At 37.4% G+C, this 23,450-nt stretch overlaps 1 protein-coding gene across 1 annotated transcript in view; it reads right to left on the bottom strand.

The window, feature by feature from the left end:
* Positions 1–23,450, bottom strand: part of LOC101740430 (dipeptidase 1) — a 196,358-nt gene that overhangs the window by 19,660 nt on the left and 153,248 nt on the right. Inside the window, exons 8-10 of the mRNA XM_021352297.2 lie at positions 15,622–15,676; positions 7,259–7,435; positions 4,948–5,032 (exon numbers count right to left, since the gene is read on the bottom strand). Coding sequence (XP_021207972.2) covers positions 4,948–5,032; positions 7,259–7,435; positions 15,622–15,676 — 317 coding nt within the window. The remainder of the gene's footprint in view (positions 1–4,947; positions 5,033–7,258; positions 7,436–15,621; positions 15,677–23,450) is intronic.

Genomic DNA, 23,450 nt, shown 5'->3' on the forward strand with positions numbered 1-23,450 from the left:
TCTATGGGTAAGGGGCTTACTACGGTAACAATACAACATTAAAAATAGACGTGCACTTTTGATGTATTTGTGTTTGTGTGTTCATCTGTATGTGTGAAGGAGTTACTCGAAAGAGACGACTGCTTTGCGTTGGAAATAGGCAAGGTGGATCCGATAGGATACTGAATCTGAATAGAAACTGATAAGTTTGAACTCATTTGTCATCATAAATTAAGTGGATTGTTAGTAGAGTAATCATTGTGAGAAATTTCAGGAATGTTATCTTGAGAGGAGTGCATTATCATCATTAATACACCGACATTGTTACTAACACCCCGAATTAAAACAGTTAATCTTGAGTGGTCGAGCATTAGTTATGAACTCAACTTCAACTAAGTGTTGTGTCAAGTTACAAGAGTTTGTGAGCACAGTTAAACCTGAAATACTATCTCGCACTCGGCTACCTTTAACCACAATAGAAACTAAGTTTAAGCAACAAGTAGACTGAAACATGTGTGTAAAGATGTAAAGAAACTATATCTCTACAAAGTACATTTATACAGCACTCTATGGCTGTTAAGTAATTATATAGGTGGCGCTGTCGGTAATGGCGGTAATGTCGGAAATGGCGGTAATGTCGGTAATCGCGACATACATAGATGTTGAAGCAGATGACATCCGCCATGTTCGTGCATATTGTTGCTAAACTAAATAGGAAAGTTATTATGGAAAGGAATTGAGAGTAATAGACTTTAAATGTCGTTTCTTTGTTTTCAGGTGAGATACCTATTATAAGTTTACAGCGTAATTACTCTTGCGTACGTTTTACGTTACTAAAATAATAAATGTTTGTCTTCAGAGCAACGCCATTGTTTATTTCAAACTTACAATTCTTAGTACAAAAATAGAAAAAGTTTTTTAAAGATAAATACTTAAGTGTAACATTAAGATGTTACTAAACTTCATACCGTGTATATAGTCTGGCTGCTCAGGTTTAGTGTTATTTCGTGAACTATATAGTAGTTGCGTCGAACGGTGTGAGTCTCGCTATTTCATCACAGCTATGCCGCTTAGTCGCGAGAGGAACACTTATAATCCATCCAGCGCTAAGTTTTATTTTTATTTTTATAGCTTAGATGGGTGGACGAGCTCACAGCCCACCTGGTGTTAAGTACAACGGCTATGAGCTCGTCCACCCATCTAAGCAATAAAAAAAAACTAGAAACTAACAATACTAGGGTTATGTGCCTTGTCGTTACCTATCGACAAAATTCTTTTCGAGCCTCGTTTGAAGAAGTTGTGTGGAGAAGTTGGTGCGGGGCCAAACTTGTCTTCAAACACAATATGAATGAACGTCGCTGACATTTCTATATAAATAATTATGTAGATAAATTAGGAAAGTCCGAAAAGAGGTCTTTGATCGCCACCTTATTTACCCAACGTGGTGGCTCGAGAATCTTTTACTTAATGAGTGCAAATAGACCACTTAACACCAGGTGGGCTGTGAGCACGTCCACCCACCTAAGCAATAAAAAGAAAAAGGAATTCTTCCAATCATATAACAAGCACAGATAGATTTAAATAAACAAAATATATTATAACTTTAAAATTTAATATTGTTTTTTATTCAAGGGTCTGGACGGGTAAAACTCCGTACATTTCGACCCTAAGCATTTTGTGTCAATTTAATATTATAACTACCAACACATTCTAGTAACGACTTTAGTTTCACACGTTGTGAATGCGATCCAGTTGGCAACATTTGGCGCGCATGCAGATTTGTTGGCAACACTGTTAATAGGGCGCAATGTATGTTAGTTAAACTTGCGTTTAAGTCGGTGCAGTTTGTTCTAAATTCAAGATTGTTTGTCTTCAAGCAAGTCAACAACCAAGGCTCTTTACAGGCTTCTAAAGAACTTTGGTTGTTGCCTGCCTTCGTTGTTAATACATTGCTCAAAAACATCACATTTAATAGATATATATATATAATGTATGTAGGTTCTTAAAATGATTGAAATTCATGGTTTACTGATATTTTTGTAATATAGACTTAATATAGAATTTTGTAATATAGTCGAGAAACATTCTGTTGGTGTAGGGGGAGCGCTGTGTTAATTTAGGATATAAGCAAATGACAAAAAAATAGACCAATATGCTTATATTAAAACTAAAATTTAATCTTAATACACTATATATACCAGAAACGTACCGTGGCGTTTTCCTACGTAAAAAATTAGCAATAATATCATGAATGGCTTAAATAAAAATAGTAAACTCATTTAATGAATTGGAGCCCTTAGCAACCCTAATGATAATGCGACCACCCGTTTGGTTGTTGTATTGTATTTTATTGATTAGAATTGTTAGTCCAATAATGGCGTATCCCACGAAACGTAATAGGAAGATAAATATCTATAAACATAGTTTTTCTTGTAAATATTTATCAAATAACCGAATTCGTAATGTGAATGTTCACGTTGATTAAATTTTCATTAAGAAATCTATCTCTACAGTTTTGTATTTCAAATTATGTTTCAATATAACATTAGTCAATTATTCTGAGTCAACATAAATTTTTATTAAATGAATTTCATTTATAAGGAAATTATATAATGAGACGCCAGGTTTCAATATTGTGTGTTCTATGTCATTCCCTTAACACATTACTGTGACCTCGTTTGTATGAAAATTATTAAAGTCAATACAGAACATATTATAGAAATAAATTGATCTACATAATGTTCTCGAAAAACCTTAATCTTTCTGGGATATTTTTTAATCCCAGATTTTTATACACATATTTCAATATCTAGATTGGTATTATCTATATTTTATTTAGTTAAGCGGTAATCGAGATGACATTAACAAAACTATTGGCAGATAGCTTCGAAAAACAAAGCTATTCGCGTTTTCAGTCGCTAATGACCCCGCTATGTAAAATCGTATTATTATGGATTACCTATTAGGCTACTTCCGTTACCATATTTCAATGAAAATGAAATAGCTTAGTTCATACTACGCATTTATTCACCGCCGAAAACATAAGCTGCGTTTGTAATAACCAAATCAGAGCCGTTTGGTTTCATGTCATAATATTTCTGCAATCTATTATAATCTCTATTACAAACGCTCCAGAGAGTAACGTTATTTGAATTAAATCGTGAATTGGCCAGATGGTGCTCTAACGTTTTGAAATCCAATTTGGTCTGGTGCAGTTATACTTTGTCGTCCGTATTTGAATATATACATTTAATTTTGAGTTTACGCTTTTGGCACCGATTTGGCGCTGCTTCCTTCAGCCAAGCATAGTTTCCACGTTTTCATACAATATTTAAATGATTACTGGAAAATTTTATTATTAATGTGTAAAGAAATCCCGATTTATTACTGGTGATAGTGCGTCTTGTGAGACCGCACGGGTAGGTATTTTTGTCTGCTTATTTCTGTCGTGAAGCAGCAATGCGCCTCGGTTTGAAAGATGGGGCAGCCGTTGTAACTATACTGAGACCTTAAAACTTTGGTTTGGTTTGGTAAATATTTGGTCGTATAATTTTACTGTGGGACCTCGAAGCCAAAATTTTGGCCGCGACATACCGACGGAGAACACAGTCCTCGAGTCGGGAACGGACATCCGGCCCGTCGGCTGTCGATCGGTGGAGACGTGCTGCGCGTAGTTTCGTGTATGCCAAGTGGAGAGAGCGCTTGCTGGAGGAGCTTGGCTGAACTTCGGCCACTCGTCAGCACACGCTCGAGGCACTGGTGCCTTTGCTGGAGACATAGTCGGACCGGCGACACGGCGTGCTCTACTTTCGCCTCACCAAGGTCTTTTCGGGGCATGGCTACTTCTGGAGGTATCTGTGGAAAGTCTGCGGAAGGGAGCCACATCCGGGTTGCCACCAGTGCGGCCCCCGGACGATGACGCTCAGCACGCGCTAGAAGTGCACCTACGGTGAGAACACCCACGGCGAAGCTCGTCGCTTTGCTGGGGCAGGACCTCTCTTTGCGAGCTGTCGTCGCCCGTATGGTAGAGGCCACGAGTTCGTGGGGGAAGAGAACGGGATCCCTCTTCGGCTCCTCAGCGTAGAAGGCGGGGGCGACGGTGGGGGGGACGGCGCGGGCGAGAAGCGGCCGCTCAGCCTCCGTAGGGACAGTCGAGAGCCGGGTGCGGGACGCCCGTTACTAAACTGTCGGTCCGTTGGTGAAGCGGTGCAAGGTCGCTCCTGTGCGCCGCTCACGGTGTATCTATTCTCCCGAGACGACGTCCTTCGGGATTTTTCCGGGAATAAGATGCCGGTACCGGCGAAGGCGGGACTTTAGGCGCGCACTGCGGTACCGTAAGTTTCGTGTAGTCGGTGTCGGTGGAGCTCGATGGGGCTTAGTCGTTAGTCAGTTCTACGGGGCGAGTGCCTCGCACACCTTTTTCACCTTTACCTTCGCGTATTCTCCTGTGAGAAAATGGGGGAGGTGGAGGACCTCGCTCCTTCTCTTCTCCCGCTCTTCCTCCCTGGAGGCGCCGGAGTCCGACATAACCCGGTCCGTAATCCGTAAATGGATTACTCAGCGTTAGTGTACTTTAATACTTCAATAATGTCTTTAGATCACGTGAGTCCCACAATTTCAGCAGTTAATATTAAATTTGAATTCGCGAATACAGTTGAGTCTCCTATGACGATAATAATTTAGAAACATCAGACAATTGTATCTGGATGAGCTTATGCGACACGACATGAGACGGTTTTCACTTAATACATACATATTGTATTCTGTGAAAGGATTTTCCTGTATCTCGTTTAGGGAGCGGAATAGAAATATAAATTTGATTGCTGGAAATCGCGTTATTCGAGCCTCGTGAGCACTCACAGGCTAAAATTAGATGGCAAAGGTAGACGTGAATATTCGTGAGATAGTGTACAATGATCGATGGATTAACAGGGTCTGCTATTCCTCAGTATAGTAACAGCAACCTACCTGCAACATCGGAAAGTGTGGCGTTAGGAGCACACTTCACGAAGTCTGGGAAGAAGTTCACCATTATGATGCCTCCGTTGTCTTTCTGTAACAATCAGTCAAACATACTGTTATTGAATGGATATGTAATTCGTTACGCTGTTAGTTAATTAAATTTTTTACTGGTGGTAGAACCTCTTGTGAGTACGCGCGGTTAGGTACCACCACCCCGCCTATTTTTTGCCGTGAAGCAGTAATGCGTTTCGGTTTGAAGGGTGGGGCAGCCGTTGTAACTATACTAAGACTTTAGAACTTTTATCTCAACGTGGGTGGCTCCAATAAACACCTGGTGGGCTGTGAGCTCGTCCACCCATTTAAGAAATAAAAAATATATAGGCTATCGCTCAATGGTGTTCATTATTCAATTTGTTTTCAAAATTTATTTAATCATCTGAAATACGTGAACAAGAAACTTTACTATTATTGTGAAATGGATGTTTTAAAGTTTCGCCGGTTATGTAGTACATTATAAACACTATTGTTTGGGTGGCAAACTTCATATTAACGATAGCCTCGGAACAGCGTCGAAATGTCGGGCACTCTTTAAAAAGAAACATCACATAAATCTTTTTAACAAACACTATTACTATTTTTGAATTTCGGTGTATTAAAGTAATTTGTGAGTGTCTAGATAGACCATTGTGATAAATTGAGGAGAAATTTGAGAAAGTTAGAGATCAGTTCTTAGTTTTATACCATTTTGAACTACAAATTATAATTTTGTATATAAAGCTATTGCATAGCTTTTATCGCGGGCTTTAAGCGCGGCGACCTAATCAAGAAATTCCGTAACGAAAAAAAATCTGACACCCCCACTCCGCCTACCATGTAGCTCGCGTTCAACGTATTTACACGTTGCGCTTGTGTAGTTTTGTGAAGTGTGAATAAGGGCGTGACGTTGCACTGCATGCGCATCATGAAAAGTCTACCCATCTCTCTCTCGCTTGGTCTAGCTTATGAGTGTGAAGGGGACAGTTCATGTTTTGCTTTTGTTAATGTTTATAAATATAGCATGGTCTTATTTTATTATTGTTTTTATATTAAATTATTATGGTCTAATTATAATTGCATAAGTTAATAAAAAATGCAATGCAATAGCTTTATCCCGGTAAACAGTCCCCGAGTGCCAGACGTGTTTTTTTATTTTAGAGTAATGGATGGAGTACGAGGCTGTCGTTTGTTATCTGTTTATTAAATACGTACATGACATCATTAATGAAATGATCCATCTACGACATTGGCTTGACTAAATTTTATTTATTATTTAATAATTAGATTGATGGATGAACTTTTGGTCCGCCAGGTGTTAAGTGGTTACCGGAGCCCATGGACATAAGTTACGTAAATGCCACCACCTATCTTGAGAAATGAGTTTTAAGTCTTAGTTTCACAGTACAAACGATTGCCCCACTCTTCCTTGCTCTTGGAAATAGGTAGGACAGTGGTACTTACCCGTGCGGGCTCATAAGATCTGCTACCACAGGTAAAGACTCCTTACCACCGATAAGATCGTTATCCAGAAAATATGTTGTATGGTTGTGGGTAGCCATCCAGCCAGACCCATCTCTGAACAGGTGGTGACGCTTTTGTGATCGGTAGGCCGCATTTACTAGTTGTACGGCATATTGTAAGTTCTCATGGATAGTACCACTATACCGCCCAGTGGTGTCGCGAAGCAGCATGCGTTCAGGTTTGAAGGGTGGTTTGAATGTGTTTTGAGACTTTAGCCTCATGTTTCAGGATGGGGACGGAATTCACATAGAGAGGTCTATCGGGTCTGGTAGCCTCTTTATAATTAGGTAGGCCGTTAACTCGTTGACCCATCTGCGTTGAACAGCCATTATAAAAAAAAAAACGGTATTTTCTATAAAATGTTATTGCACAGAATGTATATGCTTACACGGATTCCTTTGCCATTATATAAAAAAAAATACTACATTAATTTAGTTCGTGTTATTTTTTAGGTATAAAAATAGAAAACGAAATTCAGCGTTGAATTGAGAACGACAGATATCTTTTCGAAAAATCTTTACCAAATGGCTTTTCGATAAGTCTTCACTCTCAAACTTTTCGAAAATAAATAATTCTTAGTTTAAACTGATTCTAGTCCAGGACTGAATTTACTGTAGGCTTGATTAATTGATTGTAGTTTCTAAAATAATTACCTCATTACATTCAAGTGCCAGTGAAAATATTACGGCCGATTTATTTAATGTTCAAACTATTTAAGATTAGTCGAACCAGTGAACATAAAAAAGGCGTGCCAACTTACCAATGATTTTATAATATCATCCGGTACGTTTCGGTTATGGTTGCAGAGGCTGTAGACAGAGGAGTGACTGAAGATGACGGGGGCCTTCGACAGCTTGATCGCAGCTCTGGTTGAGTTCTCCCCCACGTGAGACAGATCAACGATCATACCGAGGCGGTTCATCTCGCGGACCACTTTCTATTAACAGATAAAATCAAATCGCTAACTTAAATTCAAATCGTTTACTACATTATTGGTTGTAATACCAGCCGAGGTAAATATATAAATCTACAGTGGTTTTTACAGTTGCTACAATCTTTTACAAGTTTTTACAATGTACAGTTTTAGATTTTTTAAGTTACTAACATAGATTATAAGTAATTCTTACTAACTAAATGTAATGATTTAAAAAAAAACTGAAATTAAGTATAAATAAAAATAATTTACGGATGTTCCGTTATAACTACTGAATCATGCATCCGATTGACTTGAAGCTTGGTATCCATGTAGAAAATACATGTGCTTAATGGATAGGCTAATGTTTATATGAGTGTTGGACTCCCTAATAATAATGACAATAAATAATAATGTTAATTTTAAATGCGCAGCGAAGCGGGCGATTACGTCTAGTAATTAATAAATCTAATTAAATCCACGACAATGCGGCTAAGAAATTATCATTAAGAATATCGAGAGGTGAAAGGCTATTTGGTTTAAGCGACCTTTTTGCAAATTTACAGGAGAGCCATTTAAAGTTTGAAATTTGGAAAAAAAATACCATAACAAAAAACATCTTCAGCTATTTGAATGGAATAAACTTAATCGAAATTCAATCAAGAACATCGTATTGTTGATGCTAATATCAATTAAAACGCACCTTTAATTACAAAGAAAAATGTCGCGTATTTAGCGATATGTCGCTTAAACCAAATAGCCTTTCACCCATCGATACGTATAGTTACAATTTATATATAAATTTTGGCAGAGAAACTAGCCATTCACGTGGTTTTTTTCTCTCTCTTTCTTCCTCTAAAGCTTTCCTTTCCTCGTGGCAATAATATGCCAAATAGTGTACCAACATCATAGAACTTCCTAAATAAGTAATTGTATTATAACAATCGAGTAATGTCGGATTTCGAAACAGGTGTCATACCACGAAGCCATTATCACGTAATATATCTGATAGGGCACAAACGAAAGCTCAGCGAAACGTCACGAAAACTCACACACAGGGGAAAAGTCTTTGTGCCTATAAAACGGTTCGGGAGTCATTACCGAGGCGCTTCTAAGATCCCGTTATCCGTTTTGCTGTACGGACGATTTACTTAAAATGTATTACGTGTCTTTCTTTATGGAGTGGAGGAGTATTTCACGCAACTGTACCGATGACTTCATTGCTACTTTTATAAATTTACTGTACGCAAAGTTTTTTTTTTCTTTATTGCTTCGAGGGGTGGAAAAGCTCACGGCCCATCTGGTGTTAAATAAATGTCGCCAATGCTCGAGACATGTTTTCTAAAGTTTCAGTTTTTACAGTAAAAAGGCTTACTGATTCTTCAAACCGAAACTAACTATTGCCTAACGACAGTAATAGGCACCTACCCGTACGGACTCACATGTCGTCCTACCACCGGTAAGCCGTGAGCTTTTCATTTAACAGATGGTTTAAGGCAAAATTTGTCCATTTTAATCTTCGTATGATATGTATCTGGACTCATTTAGGTGGTTGCTGCATCCAGACTGGAGTAAAGCCCATCAGGTCTCTATTGCTAAGGAGTATTAGCTTAGCTTAGCGTATTAATAACATGGCAAATCACACCGAATCAGTGAAGATTTTGAAAAATCTATTGAAATGTACTGTGAATGAACCAAGGGATTTCAGGTGTGAAGTCTGATTTGGCGTTCGAAGTTCTGGGCGGCGAGGGTATCCGCAAATAATGATTGTATATGAACAAAACAGATGAGCTTATGGGCCGCCTAATCTTAGACAGGCTCCGTAGGGTACAGACGTGCCGCTTTTCCCAGTTTGAATCAAGCCCAGTCTCGGTCGGAACAGAATAATAGCGATCTCGCCTTCAAATCGGAATGGATGATCACCACATGGCACGACGATGTTACGACTTACAAACGAATACTAGTTCAAAATAGGAGATTTAGTTACATAGGGAAAAATATGTTCCTAAGGATTTTTTTTTATTGCTTAGATGGGTGGATGAGCTGGTGTTAAGTGGTGTTACTGGAGCCCATATACATCCACAACGTAAATGCGCCACCCACCTTGAGATATAAGTTCTAAGGTCTCAAGTAACTTACAACGGCTGCCCCACCCTTCAAACCGAAACGCATTACTGCTTCACGGTAGAAATAGGTAGGGTGGTGGTACCCACCCGCGCGGACTCACAAGAGGTCCTACCACCAGTAATTACGCAAATTATAATAAATTATATGAGGTAAAGTAATCTTTGTACATTTCTTCGGACTAATCTAATCTATTTCATCTTCTGCCGAATTAATATCTGAAATCCTTCGGCGTAAGGAAATGAAGAATTTCGTGAAATTTTATGATAAAGAAATTAATCTTTCGTTCAATAACGGCTGCTCTCACAACCACGCTTGCAAAACCAATAATCTAGTTAATTTACCTACTTGATTGAATAATTTATTTACATTGATTATTTACGCCGGCGAAATAAACTGTATAATGCCGCACGTATTGCAAATAATTAAATTGACCAATTACAATTTATTTTTTGTAAGACAACTCGTAGATGAGGTTGTTGGTGATCGGAGTGAATGTCTTTGTGAAATACATTTGATTCTTGTTATATACAACATCTGTAACACAGGAAAAAACCAACGGACCATTGATTGTTGTAAGTTAAATAAAAACGTGTTTTGTGTCTTACAATATCCTCATCTTCTAAAGCGATTAAAATGTATTTTCCTAGAGATCGCTAGTACCGTCATTTACCATAATATCGTCTTTAATATCGATCAGTGTGCACCGGCGCCATAGATAATACAATATATAGGTACCTACCAAGAAAGTGGCGTTGAATCGGTTGAGAGAATTGAATGCATTTGTACTGGTCTGCTAGCTATTCAAACATAGACAGCGTTTCTTTTCTCGTGTGCCATTTCATTTCAAAGAGTTTTCTTTCAAACTGACGGAAAAATAAGTGCTTTCCGACCATTCTCCGACACATTCATTACTTTAGTGTCAGTAAATGTTATTGACTTTATAAAGAATCAATCTGATGAGTATTCACATAATGCGTTTTAATTAAGTTAAATCAATTATTTTTATATATGTATTGATGAAAGTAATTTAAAATCACTACTTAAAACTTAAAATGAAAGAAACCTAGGTTATCTAGCTAGAACCGCGTTGTTTTATCCGGAATCAGTCACTATTAGTATCTCAATACATAATATCAATATATCATTTGAAAAATTAATCCTAATTCAAAGAAGATTATAAACAATGTAAAAAGCTACAAACTTTACATCTTTAATACGCTTTTTTATTAGCTTCAGACGCATGTATGTATGTTTGTAACGGAATGTTTGAACATGATTTTGACCCCTTCAAAACGTCGGATTAACTCGCAATTTGGTATACTTATTAAGGACCGATGACAATTCAACATTTAAAAAAAAAATTCATCTAAAAAATTAATAATAAATAATAGTTAAAAAAAACTATTATTTATTTTAATCAATTTTTTGAGCCTCACAATTCGCTTTTTGTACGAAACAAGGCCGCGTCATGCTTATGTCACTTGTTATTTCTGCTTATGTGTACCCTTATTTTTTTTTCAATTAATAGTGATGTAGATAAATTAGATTTTCAGAGGCTTATAAAACAACAACAACAAAACGTTTTTGCTCGTTAGGAGCGCGTCCGTTCACCTGCAAACTCATTGCTTATTGAACGAAGATTAAATTAGGTTTCCGCTCAGGTTTTGCTATCAAAATTTTCGTAGTTGTATCTATGTTATACGTCAAATATGTTTTCAAATTTGGAGTGAAGTTAAATTTAAAATAATGACACACCAAAAGATTTGTTTAGAAAAAGTGTTAAAAAACATTAGATTAATAAAACAATATATTAAAAAAGAAATCAAATAATATTATTTTTTATTGCTTAGATGGGTGGACGAGCTCACAGCCCTCCTAGTGTTAAGTGGTTACTGGAGCTCATATACATCTACAACGTAAATATGCCACCCACATTGAGATATAAGTTCTAAGGTCTCAGTATATTATAACCGCTACCCCACCTTTCAGACCGAAACGTATTACTCCTTCTACCCGTGCGGACTCACAAGAGGTCCTACCACCAGTAATACTTTAAATTTCATTACGCAGCTGTGCTCTAAAGAGATTTAAGCTAAGATTTTAACTAAGCTGTTATATCAGACGAATCTTATCCTTTTACGTTTATTCAAGCAATATCTGGACTTTAATTAGTAGATCTTTTTTTCATTCGCAGTACGTACGTATTCATAAATATCGTATGTAATTAATGTAAAGATAACGCACTAATAACTGTGATGAGCACTCGTGAACACACCCAATATAAAACTCACAGCCTGCGTTAGAATGGTCCGTTAGAACGAAGTTTTGATAATAAATATCTGCGTGATTTTTATCGTGTCAGTTAAGTCGCAGCCATTAATTAGTTCGCAGGGCGACGTCTGCAGACTATTTTAATATCACGGTAATGAGAATTCTGATAGCGAGGTAGAAGCGCTATGTGAGCTATTTCTGCAGGTTTCCAACATCACGGATTTAAGTACTGTTTTGTGAAGGAAAATTATTCATTATTGAAGTCAAAACTTCTTTAAAATCGTTGTGATTTCAAACCGGATGCAACGGAAACAACGACAGGTAAGAGACACAAATACAAAGAATGAGACAGAAATATACATACTATTTAATACAGCGCCATCTGTGAGATTTTTTAATACTAACGTGTGTATGAAAGCTCTTGTAGTGAATTTTAATTTAGGATTATACGTGAAATTAAAATATCAATTCACAGAGGGCGCTACCTTACAATTATTTACTAATGACAAAATTTTACAATTACTTAAGACGTTTAGGATAATTGTATTTTAATTTTGGAAGGTTTCACTTCTACCACGTGTGAATTGCACACATTTTGTTTTTTCTATTATACGTAGTTGTTGATTTTTATCCAAATATAAGGCTGAACTAGATTCTTGTTGGCAACACTCTTCATATTACCAAGTGCAACTAACTCTAGACAGTAGTGTAAGGCCTTCTTTTTATTTTACGTGATTAAAAATCGTTTACATTTTCGAACGACAGAAATAAAGCGCTATTAAACATTTTCTTATAAATGTAGCATGCTAATGTTATAATTATTTTGCATTTACTGAGTGTGCTACTGCCTGGCTGACCGCAACAACCCTAATGCGGTTAAGCTTGACGTTTACTGAGCGACTAAACATACTGCTAAGTCATTGGTGAATGGCAACTGGTGTTGACTACATATCGTGTTCGTAATCCAGCGGCTTAAACCAGCGACGGATGACTTCAAGATTTTTTTAATTGAAAAAATCACAACCTTATGCTTAGTTTGAATTGATGGCAGCCATGCCTAGTTTTCGATTGACTTTGAAAACTAGCAAGGACCTTCCTTGGTGGTGGCTCTTTAGTTGTAACGTTTATGAACTACAGTGATTACTTATCAGTCGGTAAGCCGTGACATAGTCTGCCCAACTTCACCATTAAAAATATACACGAAAAACCTCCCGAGACTATTTTAGTTGAAACGTGTTGATGCGCTCATTGCTGGCAGTTTGCATAGTATTCACATTGATACTAATACTAATTGATTAGTGTTCTGTCCTCCCTAATTTTATTGAGAGTCGTTAATATACGGTGGAAAGGATCTCGATTTCCGTCATGGAACACGTCAAAGATTTAACGCTTCATTGCGCACGATCTCAGAGCTGACGATGTGAACTAATGTATTCATTTTTAAAGAAGTTTTATACTATATCAAACAGTCCCAGGTGCTCTGTATTTTTTTTATGATTTATTTGGATATTCGTAAAATATACAAGAAGAGAATGAGTCTAAAAAAAACTGTTCTATCAAAATTGACAACTCAAAACTCAAAATGTAAACACAAAAATCCAAACAAATGTGAAAGCTACATTCATTAAATATTAATTATTTAAAATATACTTTAAAAATCTGTATTATTTGTCTTTCACTTCACAAATACGCAGATCGGATTTAAAATACCATACAATTTATTAGTCTAGCGTAAATATGTTTTATGCCGTATGTACTGGGTCAAAGACATAAACTGTGTCCATGTTAAATCTTTATGCACATGAACGTACAGAACTAAATTAAGCGAGACCTATGAATACAGATGAGGGTGCTTCAGTAGATGGCGCGGAGCCAGGACTCACACCGAACTTCAGTTCGAGACTCCTTCGACTCAGAGCTATGAGGTCGGATATCTATGATTTCAACTCTCTACGTACATTTAACCGCATTAATAAGAAAATACTCATAATTGTAATTAAACTTACTGGTGGTAGGACCTGGCGCGCGGGTAGGTACCACCACCCTGCCTATTTCTGCCGTGAAGCAGTAATGCGTTTCGGTTTGAAGGGTGGGGCAACCGTTGTAACTATACTTGAGACCTTAGAACTTATATATCAAGGTGGGTGGCGCATTTAAATTGTGAATGTCTATGGGCTCTAGTAACCACTTAACATTAGGTGGGCTGTGAGATCGTCCACACATCTAAGCAGTAAAAAAAAAATTTGACATACTTTGCGGTTTGAAGGACAGCGAAAATCGTTTATTCGGATGTAATTCACCAGTGAAGTCTTCAGCTTTCGATAGTAACGTAAATTGCAAGACAGAGTTTTGTTCAGTTGTGTTTATCTGTTTCCCACCTCTGGCTCTTTCATTTCGGTTCCAGACAGGTTTGTAAACAGCTCGTTATTAAATATTATGCAAGGTTTCTTTATATAGACATCCGTTGAATCCCGATACTTGTATCCAAAGAAGCGATGTACTTCAAATAATAATTGGATCGAGAATGGAAATCAGTTTTTTCACAATTCCGGGAAGGGTCTGACGGTCGGCTTAATACAGTTACGCGATTTCTTTTCGACAACTTTTTGGGATGGCACGGCAGCCTTAATACTCAAGTTATATTCGTCGTCGTAGCCATCGGGACACTTCCAGAAATTTTCTTAGGAATTCACAATTTATGTTTGTAACGTGGGTCAGTGTTTTACTTCGAAATTTTCGCTGAATGTGGGTATTAATAATTAAGTTTTTTAAGCTATTGCATAGATTTTATCGCGGGCCTTGATCGCGGCTTGAGAGCGGAATCATGAAATTCCGTAACGAAAAAAACCTTCCACCCCTCACTACGCCTACTATGTAGCTCGCGTTCAACTTATTCACACGTTGCGCTTGTGTAGTATTTAAAGTAAGAAATCTAAACACCGATTTATGTACTATCAAAATATGTGATATAATTTCGTGGGTAGCACAACGATAGCGCGATTCAGCTTTTGCGTCAAGCGCCATCTATCGGCGACAAACGGAATTGTAAAATAGAAAATTATATCACGGTACAATGCGTTGGGCGTGCCATTTTCTATCTCTTAGTTGAAGAATTTTATTACTACTACTCATTCAGTGATTGGAGTGGCATTAAAAATAAACTAGCTAAACCGTTGATTCTGGGCGAATGAGAGTTAGGACTAGCATCCAAAGGCGTGTCTCTATCCCATGTAGCGCCCTCTAGTGAGTGCGCGGTCAAAATGGAATACTCACAATGTAGCAGATTCATTGAAAGTTAGCCCACTGAGTTTCTCGCCGGATCTTGTTTTATTGTTGTTTTTATTAAATTATTATTGTCGATTTATAATTGCATAAGTTGATAAAAAATGCTATGCAATAGCTTTACCGCGGCAGTCTCCGAGTACCACACGTCGTTTTTTTTCTGTATTAGTAGTTAGTAACGCGTTTGTTTTCGACTGCCTCAGTAGTTATCGCCTTTGATTGCTGGGCCGTGTACATCGTACATCGGGCAAACATTCATGAGATAAACAAGTTTGTTTACTCTATTTTTGGGTATTTCATATCTTTAATTTATCTTGTGATCTAATTTGTCTTTAACCTATCCTATAATTTAAGGAATCGTAGTTTGGAGTCAGCTGAACATGGGTGACTTGTTCCCAATTAATATTATGCATCTATATGACGTAAGAAGTTGCAAAACTATTTTAAAATAGACGCTTGCTTGAACTTGCTAAACTGAAATAGTATGTAAGCATACAAGGCGTTATTTACAAATTTCAAATGTCACTGACCTCTCCGAAGTCCGTCAGTCCGTTCGCTGCTGGAGCCTCGTTCGCGGAGTCCGCCCTGAAGACAGAGAAACCATACAAATAAACCTCCTAGACATTGACGTTATACTTTTGAAGTTGCATGTCTTTTACGTTTGTTATTCAACAAATGTGCAATAAAATCAGTTTTTTTTCCTACCTATTCCCTGGTAGCCTAGCCGGCTATTCCAGTTACGCTATCGCTGGTAAGTGAGCTCACGGGGCTCAACCTGAGAGGGCTCCCTAACACTAGCCCTACCACTGTACCACTGGATCGGGATAGCAACCCACCCACTGAGAAAATTGGGCGAGCAAATCAGTGAACTGTGTCTATGTTATTTAAATAAGGATATGTGGTAGTGCATGGGAAACACCGGGGAGGGGAGCTCATTTCAAAACCTGTACATGGCAGTAAATATTTCTCTCTGGAAGCATATGATGATCACAGTGGTTCTAGGTAGTACAGATGAACTCTGCTCTGGTGGCAGGCGGTGAGTTTGTAAATAGCACACGATGGGATCATCTCAAACTATTCCTCACAGCCCTCCCCATGCAACAAACAGTAGAAAACACAGAGTGAAGCGAAGTCCCGTAGATCCAGAGGTTCCAAGCAATCGATCACCCTCTCCTGCCAACCCCAACCCCGCGCCAGGAAGTTCAAGTACCTGGGTGTCACCCTAGATGTATCCATGACATTCCGCCCGCATATAAAATCAGTCATTTTGAATTTAAATGGACTTTCAGATTTTCTACTATAAATTATTATTATTTTATTTAAGCGCAAGACAGGGTCAAATGGAGACAACCTGTGCGGTCTTTACGTACCAGCAGGGTACTCTAGGACTACCACAACAACAACAATGGTTTAACTGAAGAATTAGGTCGCTTATAAAAAAAGAAAAGATAAATACGATCGTTGATTTAGAGTAGGGGAGAATGGAAAATAATAATTTGTTGCAAATACTTCACGAATCCCTTCTGTATTAGGCTTGTCATTTTAACATTACAATGTACAGTTAACGTAAAGTACACGGTCTTGTATTTCGCATTAATCGTCCATGGTTCTCGAACAAAGAAATATGCGGTAAACATTCGCTTTTGTTCGCTTCGCTTAGGAAAACTTGCATCTTTCGCTTTTAGGCTTGTCTAATGTGAGCTGGTGGAATCTGCCGGTCGTATGTTACGTGTGGGTCAGCGGAGAAGATGAATAAATGCAGAATGTAAAGTAGAGTATGCGAGATAGTGATAATTGTTACTAATGAATGAGATTATAGTCTACCTATATTTTAATGCATTAGTATGGGACTAGATTATTGAGTATACGATTGTGTGATGCAAAAGTACTTCGCTGTATCAACATTGTCAAATTTTTGGCGAAATCGAGATCACGGCCCATCTGGTGTTAAGTACTTACCGGATTCATTAGATATCACAACGAGAATGCCGCTAATTACCATGAGATGTGAGGTCGATGACTCAATGGTATTGTATGTATAATAACTTTTCCATCCAGATCTCAGGCTGGAATAGGTTGGAAAAGTTTTTGGTGCTGCCTATATGGGGCTACAATATGTCCTACCAACAGCAAATTTTGTTTGAACATATGTACTTAATTTTTAATTAACTTTCTGATGAGCTTGATAATTCAAATTTTAAACGTAACTCAAAATCGATTTTACGATAAAGAAGATGTTTTCTTGAGCGGTTGGTCAGTTTTAACTTGTTTTTTCTTCTTCTTTTAACGTTCTTATTTGATATACACGGTTCGCAGCCGTTAGATAAGTCTGAAGCCGGCCCAGTGACGCTTGCGGTCGCTTGATTGGAATTGAAGACTATCAGAAAACACGGCTCCGATTTCTTAGGGCTACAGCTAATGTTCGTTTTCGGAATTAAAACACTTTTAAAATTATAAATCGAAAACATCTCGCAAAAATTATATTCTAGTCGATTTTCCATCCGATTTGAGTTGAGTCCTATTGTTAATCTAACAACACTAGTAACTTGATGCAGTCGAAGTGTGAAATTGTGTTTTGAGCCGAACATTGATTTCACAGAATCGACTGTTGACATATAGATCCTACGATAACCGGTTTTCTTTATCGTATTATTCCGCTAGAGAGGTCGGCTGGTTTATCCGTCTTGTATTTCGAACGGATGGAGCGGCTTTTTTGTGGAAGGATCTCGTATCTGACGACTGCGAAACATTGGAAAAATTATTGCTTTTCAACTCGGACACCAGTTTAAATCATTCGATAGAAATTAAATTGTAAAAATCCTTATTAGGATAATCAGGATTGGCGATTTTTGTTTTCCTGAGACCCGGAGTTTATGCGTCAAGACCAAGAAGGGAAACTACCAGGCGCGCCGATCACCTATTTCTCGGATAAGTTACCGACTGATTCAGATAAAAATTTGAAAAATTGAAAGAAAATTTGGAAGAATTGAAATTCAACTAAACAATAAAAAATAAACAATAGACTAAAAAAACAAAAAAACGCTTTTGTAGAAAATCCAAATAAAAAATTGAAAATAAATTTTAATAAAATTCAATTAAAAATAGTGTAAGAAAAAATGATTTTATTGTAAAAAAAGGCATGGGGTGCCAGACCGATCAATTATTACAATATCAGGCTTATTGCTGACAATAGATCGGTCTCATTAGAGCGTAATATGAGCATTTTTAAGAACTAGTTGAGGTTGGTATTTGATATAAGGTAGAGCAAGATCGACAAAACCTTATTTTAGAGCAAATTGTTAATGGATAATCCTAGCCGCTTGGTTAATCCTGTGCTAGTACTCGCCACTAGCAAAACGAGAATAGCCAGAAACAATATGTTTAATAGACTCTCCCGGACGATGGCATGCTCGACAAATGGCGACTGTCCCATCTTTTAGAATATATATTTCCGGTAGTTGCTCGTCATGATAACTTCGTCCATAATTGCAAAGACGAAATCTTCAGTTTCTCCAAAGAGGTTACTGAAGCATAACCAGGCCACGGAAACTAATTGGTCTACATCAGGCCCTGTGAGAGCCCGGTGGAACCTACCGTGTAACTCTTTGCTCTTTGATACGGCAAATACGATCTGAAATTTACTTATTATAGTTATTATTGTTTGGTTTCTGCTATGTATAATTCAATAAATAAATAAATAAATTCTAAACACTTCAAAAACAAATAATAGGGATATAAAATTAAAATATGCATAGCTTTATTAAAAAGTATGTATTATTTGAGTCTTGATTATCATTAACGTCTCATTCACATGCTTTTTGGTTTGCTTGTGTAAGTTGATTGTACGGTAGGCAGCGGCTTGGCTCTGCCCCTGATATTGCTGAAGTCCATGGGCGACGGTAACCACTCACCATCAGATGGACCGTATGCTCGTCTGCCAGGTCAATCAAAAAAAGTATTTAGTTAAATTGTAATTGTACGGAGATACAACTATTTAGATGATCGATAGTCGTCGTGGCCTAAAGGATAAGACATCCGGTGCATTCGTGTTGAAGCGATGAACCGGTGTTTGAATCCCGCAGGCGGGTACCAATTTTTCTAATGAAATACGTACTCAACAAATGTTCACGATTGACTTCCACGGTGAAGGAATAACATCGTGTAATAAAAATCAAACCCGCAAAATTATAATTTGCGTAATTACTGGTGGTAGGACCACTTGTGAGTCCGCGCGGATAGGTACCACCGCCGTCTATTTCTGCCGTGAAGCAGTAATGCGTTTCGGTTTGAAGGGTGGGGCAGCCGTTGTAACTATGCTGAGACTTTAGAACTTGTATCGCAAGGTGTGTGGCGCGTCTACGTTGTGATGTCTATGAGCTCTAGTAACCACTTAAGACCAGGTGGGCTGTGAGCTCGTCCACCCATCTAAGCAATAAAAAAAAAGATTTAGGTATGTCGCCAAGCAGTCATGCGTTCCGGTTTAGAACTTAGAATAATTGTGATTAAAATATAATGTAATTTAGGCTTTAATCTCAATTCCGAGAGGTTTCAAATAGCATTTATTACGTGTACGATATCCGTAAACAGCAAAAATCCATAATGCGAACTAAGTTTTTACTCATTTTCGGTTTCATTAATACCAGATTTGCGTCCGCGTAATGTAAATATGGGAACGTAATAACAAAACTCATGAATTCAAATGAGATTTTCATAAATAAGTTACTCGTATTCATGTTTTATTTTATATTTACGATGAGTTTCGGGAGGGAACGATCGCTCTATATTGAAGGGTGCGACAGACGTTTTTTTCAATTGAGAATTCCATTTGATGTTTTAAAGACGTTATTGTACTGCTTAAGGCTTACCCTCATGATAAGTAGTTTGCATTTCGTAGTCTTCAAGTAGAAAAACAAAAATAGAGCCTTCAAACAATACTTAAGCTATTTATTATATATATAGTTATAGTATAGTATTTTTTATTTTTTCCTACCTAAGCTGATAGCCTTGAGAGGCTATTTCAGCGGAACCTTAACTAGTATGTGAGCTCACAGGGCTCAAACCTGACGACGTTGCTAACACGAACCCTAGGAAGAGCCGTGCTTCGCAGAATCTACCACCGGATCGGAAACGCGACCCACTGAGAAGATTCGGCGAGAAACTCAGTGGGCTGTGTCTGAGGGTTAATTTACTCGTCGAGCCCTTCGTCGCAATCGACGAATTTGACGAGAACGGTGACCGGTGCTTGAGGTACCTAAAAGCACCGTTAGTGGATCCGGAATGTAGTTACCGGCGGCCACGATGAGAGCGTTCTCGTGTCGTGCCGCTTTATCGAAGTGGAGTAGTTATAACTACTGAACCATGCATCCGCTTGACTTAAAACTTGGTATCCATGTAGAAAATAGATTTTTTTTATTGCCCTTATAGACAGACGAGCGTACGGCTCAGCTGATGGTGAGTGGTTACCGTCGCCCACGGACTTCAACAATGCCAGGGGCAGAGCCAAGCCGCTGCCTACCGCAATACTTAAGACTCGCTAATAACAATGACAATAAATAATAATGTTAATTTTAAATGCCCAGCGAAGCGGGCGAAGTACGACTAGTATCTTATAAATTTTGCAACGTATAATGTTTGTGTTTCAGTCTGAAGAATGTAATAGATATCATTAAAATGTAATTAAGATTTTGATAATTACGTTGTAATGTCTACAGGCCGTTAACCGCACTTGTTGGGTCATGTGCTCATCAACGTATTATCTATGAGATGAAAATTGTTCTTGTAAATGCTCACACAAACATTACTTGGATACAAACAGATTTTTTAAATCATTACTCGTAGGTTTGTTAATGTAACAGTAAAGTTTCAGGTTTAGATAATTAAATTTAACAATTATCATAGACAATTTAATTTAGCTAAAACAAAACCACTATGTAATGTTTTTAGGAATGCTGAACTTTTTCGATCATTCTTCAAACATTTTCATATTTTTACAAACCCTCATTCTGCAGAATTCTTTGAACACTCGACATGTTAAGGGTTAAATACCAACCGCGCTTAGAGCTTTCGAAGCTTTTCAAAAGCATTCCTTTCATACATACTAAGAGAATAGCCCGAAAAAATCTAAAGGTCGGTTATGGAAGCTGACAACAAAAGCTTTCTCGATACGAAAAATGTGTACGCTTGGACCGAGCTTTGGGCGCTTTTGTATTAGTTCTATGTCCATGTGGGTTTATTTATGAAATTAAGTTGGTTCCCTATGTTTTTTTTGTTGACAATAATTATTTAGTATATCCATGTGAGGATAATATCTTAAGTTTTCATATCTAGTTTTCAATTAGCTTTTTTTATTTTTTGTTGTTGCTTATATGGTTGAATGAGCTCACATCCCACCTACTGTTAAGTGGTTACTGGAGCCTATGAACATCTACAACGTAAATGCGCCACCCACCTTAAGATATAAGTTCTAAGGTCTCAGTATAGTTACAACGGCTGCCCCACCCTTCAAACCGAAACGCATTACTACTTCACTACAGAAATAGGCAGGGCGGTGGTACCTACCCGTGCGGACTCACAAGAGGTCCTACCACCAGTAATCTAGATCTAGATGTGAAATTGAGGTTCCAAATTCATAGAAATGTTTGTACAGCGGAACGTGTTATGGTGGACCGAGCAGGATGGCGGCACTCCTCGGCCGGTCCTCGTGGACTCACATCATTGTCCCTAAGACTAAATAAAATTCTCTTTTGTCACGTTCAGTGTTTGGTTATCTCTGATGTTTGATGCCACTTTCGTGAATTTTTTCAGACGGCAACTTTACGACCGTATAAAACACCCTTTGCAGGCTTTTTGTGAGCATTGTGACATTGAAAATGTTCTTGAGTTTATTACATTTGTTTTGTATGTTACAATATTAAGTGACTTTCAAGTGAACGTAGAAGATATTTGTATGTACGTACTTAACAGTTTCAAGTTGATATAGAGTTTAAAAAAATCTAGGCTAAAGCCTAACTAATATTATAACTAATATTAAAATATTAGTTATCAATATTTGTAATTTTGTTTTCAATAGTTAAAGCTATATACATTAATATGGATTTACTGAGTGCACATAACATTTAGATTGCAATCGAGATTAGATCTAGGTACTACTTGTACGATTTAGCTAATAAGTACGGTAATGATGGTAATTTGTTTTGTACATCAATTAAAAAAAAAACATTAACCGCTTTAGTTATTATTAAGGAAAACCGTGTTAGTGTAATTTCACGTCTGTTGAGAGATTGGAACTGATTATTTTACATAGAACTTTCAAAATAATGACTATTTCATTCAAGACAATTCACTGGGTGGTTGTGGTGAAATTATTGTAATTTGTAATTTTTTGAAAGACAGCTTTAGGGATAATCGAAGGCGACGAGTCAGAGTTCGATTCAGTTCCTTCGGTGCACCCGGGTGTGCAAATATGATATGATTTGAAATCAACGCTTTACGGGTGAGCTCTAGAATCATACGTATCTAATGTACTCTAGTGGTCCCGCGGTAGTCGAAATTCGACTATATTTATTTGAAGTTATAAGTTTGAACATTATTATATTTCTATTTTCAAAGACTTATTATTTTACTTACTATAATCACAGATTTCGCCAAGACTACATTATAGGCAAACAATATTAATCTATTCTCAATTTGACCACAGACTTTAAACAATAATAAGCTTGACAATAAGCGAAGAGTATATATGCGTGTGTGTGTCAAATACATTATAGTGTGTGTCATGTTTCTTTTATTGATTTAATGTATTAATGAGGCATAATCTAAAAAAAAATTAGCATTCTGCACTCCCTCTCTTTATTCTCTATAAGTGTGGAAAATTTTATACTCCTCCGTACGCGCAATTTTCGTAAAAAGGGGTATAAAGTTTTTGCTTCACGTGTTAATATATAGATAACGTCATTTGAGTTTCTAATATCCGGCCATGCAATTTAAAAAACAAAGTACAAAAAAAATTTTTGAAAAACTGATAAAATAATACGAAGTTCTTTTAAATATGACTTAATAATCGAAGACGAAGTAAGGAGTAGAGAAAAAAAAACGACTTAAGAACCACTTATGTCCTTTCTGTTATTTAAAGTTAGCCCAAATCACCATACATACATATCGTATAAATAAATAAAGAAGTGACAAATATAAAGATTGGCCTTTACACCGTGCTATCTTTACATACCGACTTAACGTGATAGTCTCCAGTACTGTAGAGACAACTGTCCTAAAATCCCCTAAATCGGTACGGCTTTGCAACGGAAATGGGAAAGACGACGGTACAAAGCTACGCCGAAAACACAGGACAGGACAAAGGACT

Source organism: Bombyx mori, chromosome 1 (genome assembly GCF_030269925.1).
Source record: "Bombyx mori chromosome 1, ASM3026992v2".
Taxonomy (NCBI): Eukaryota; Metazoa; Arthropoda; class Insecta; order Lepidoptera; family Bombycidae; genus Bombyx; species Bombyx mori.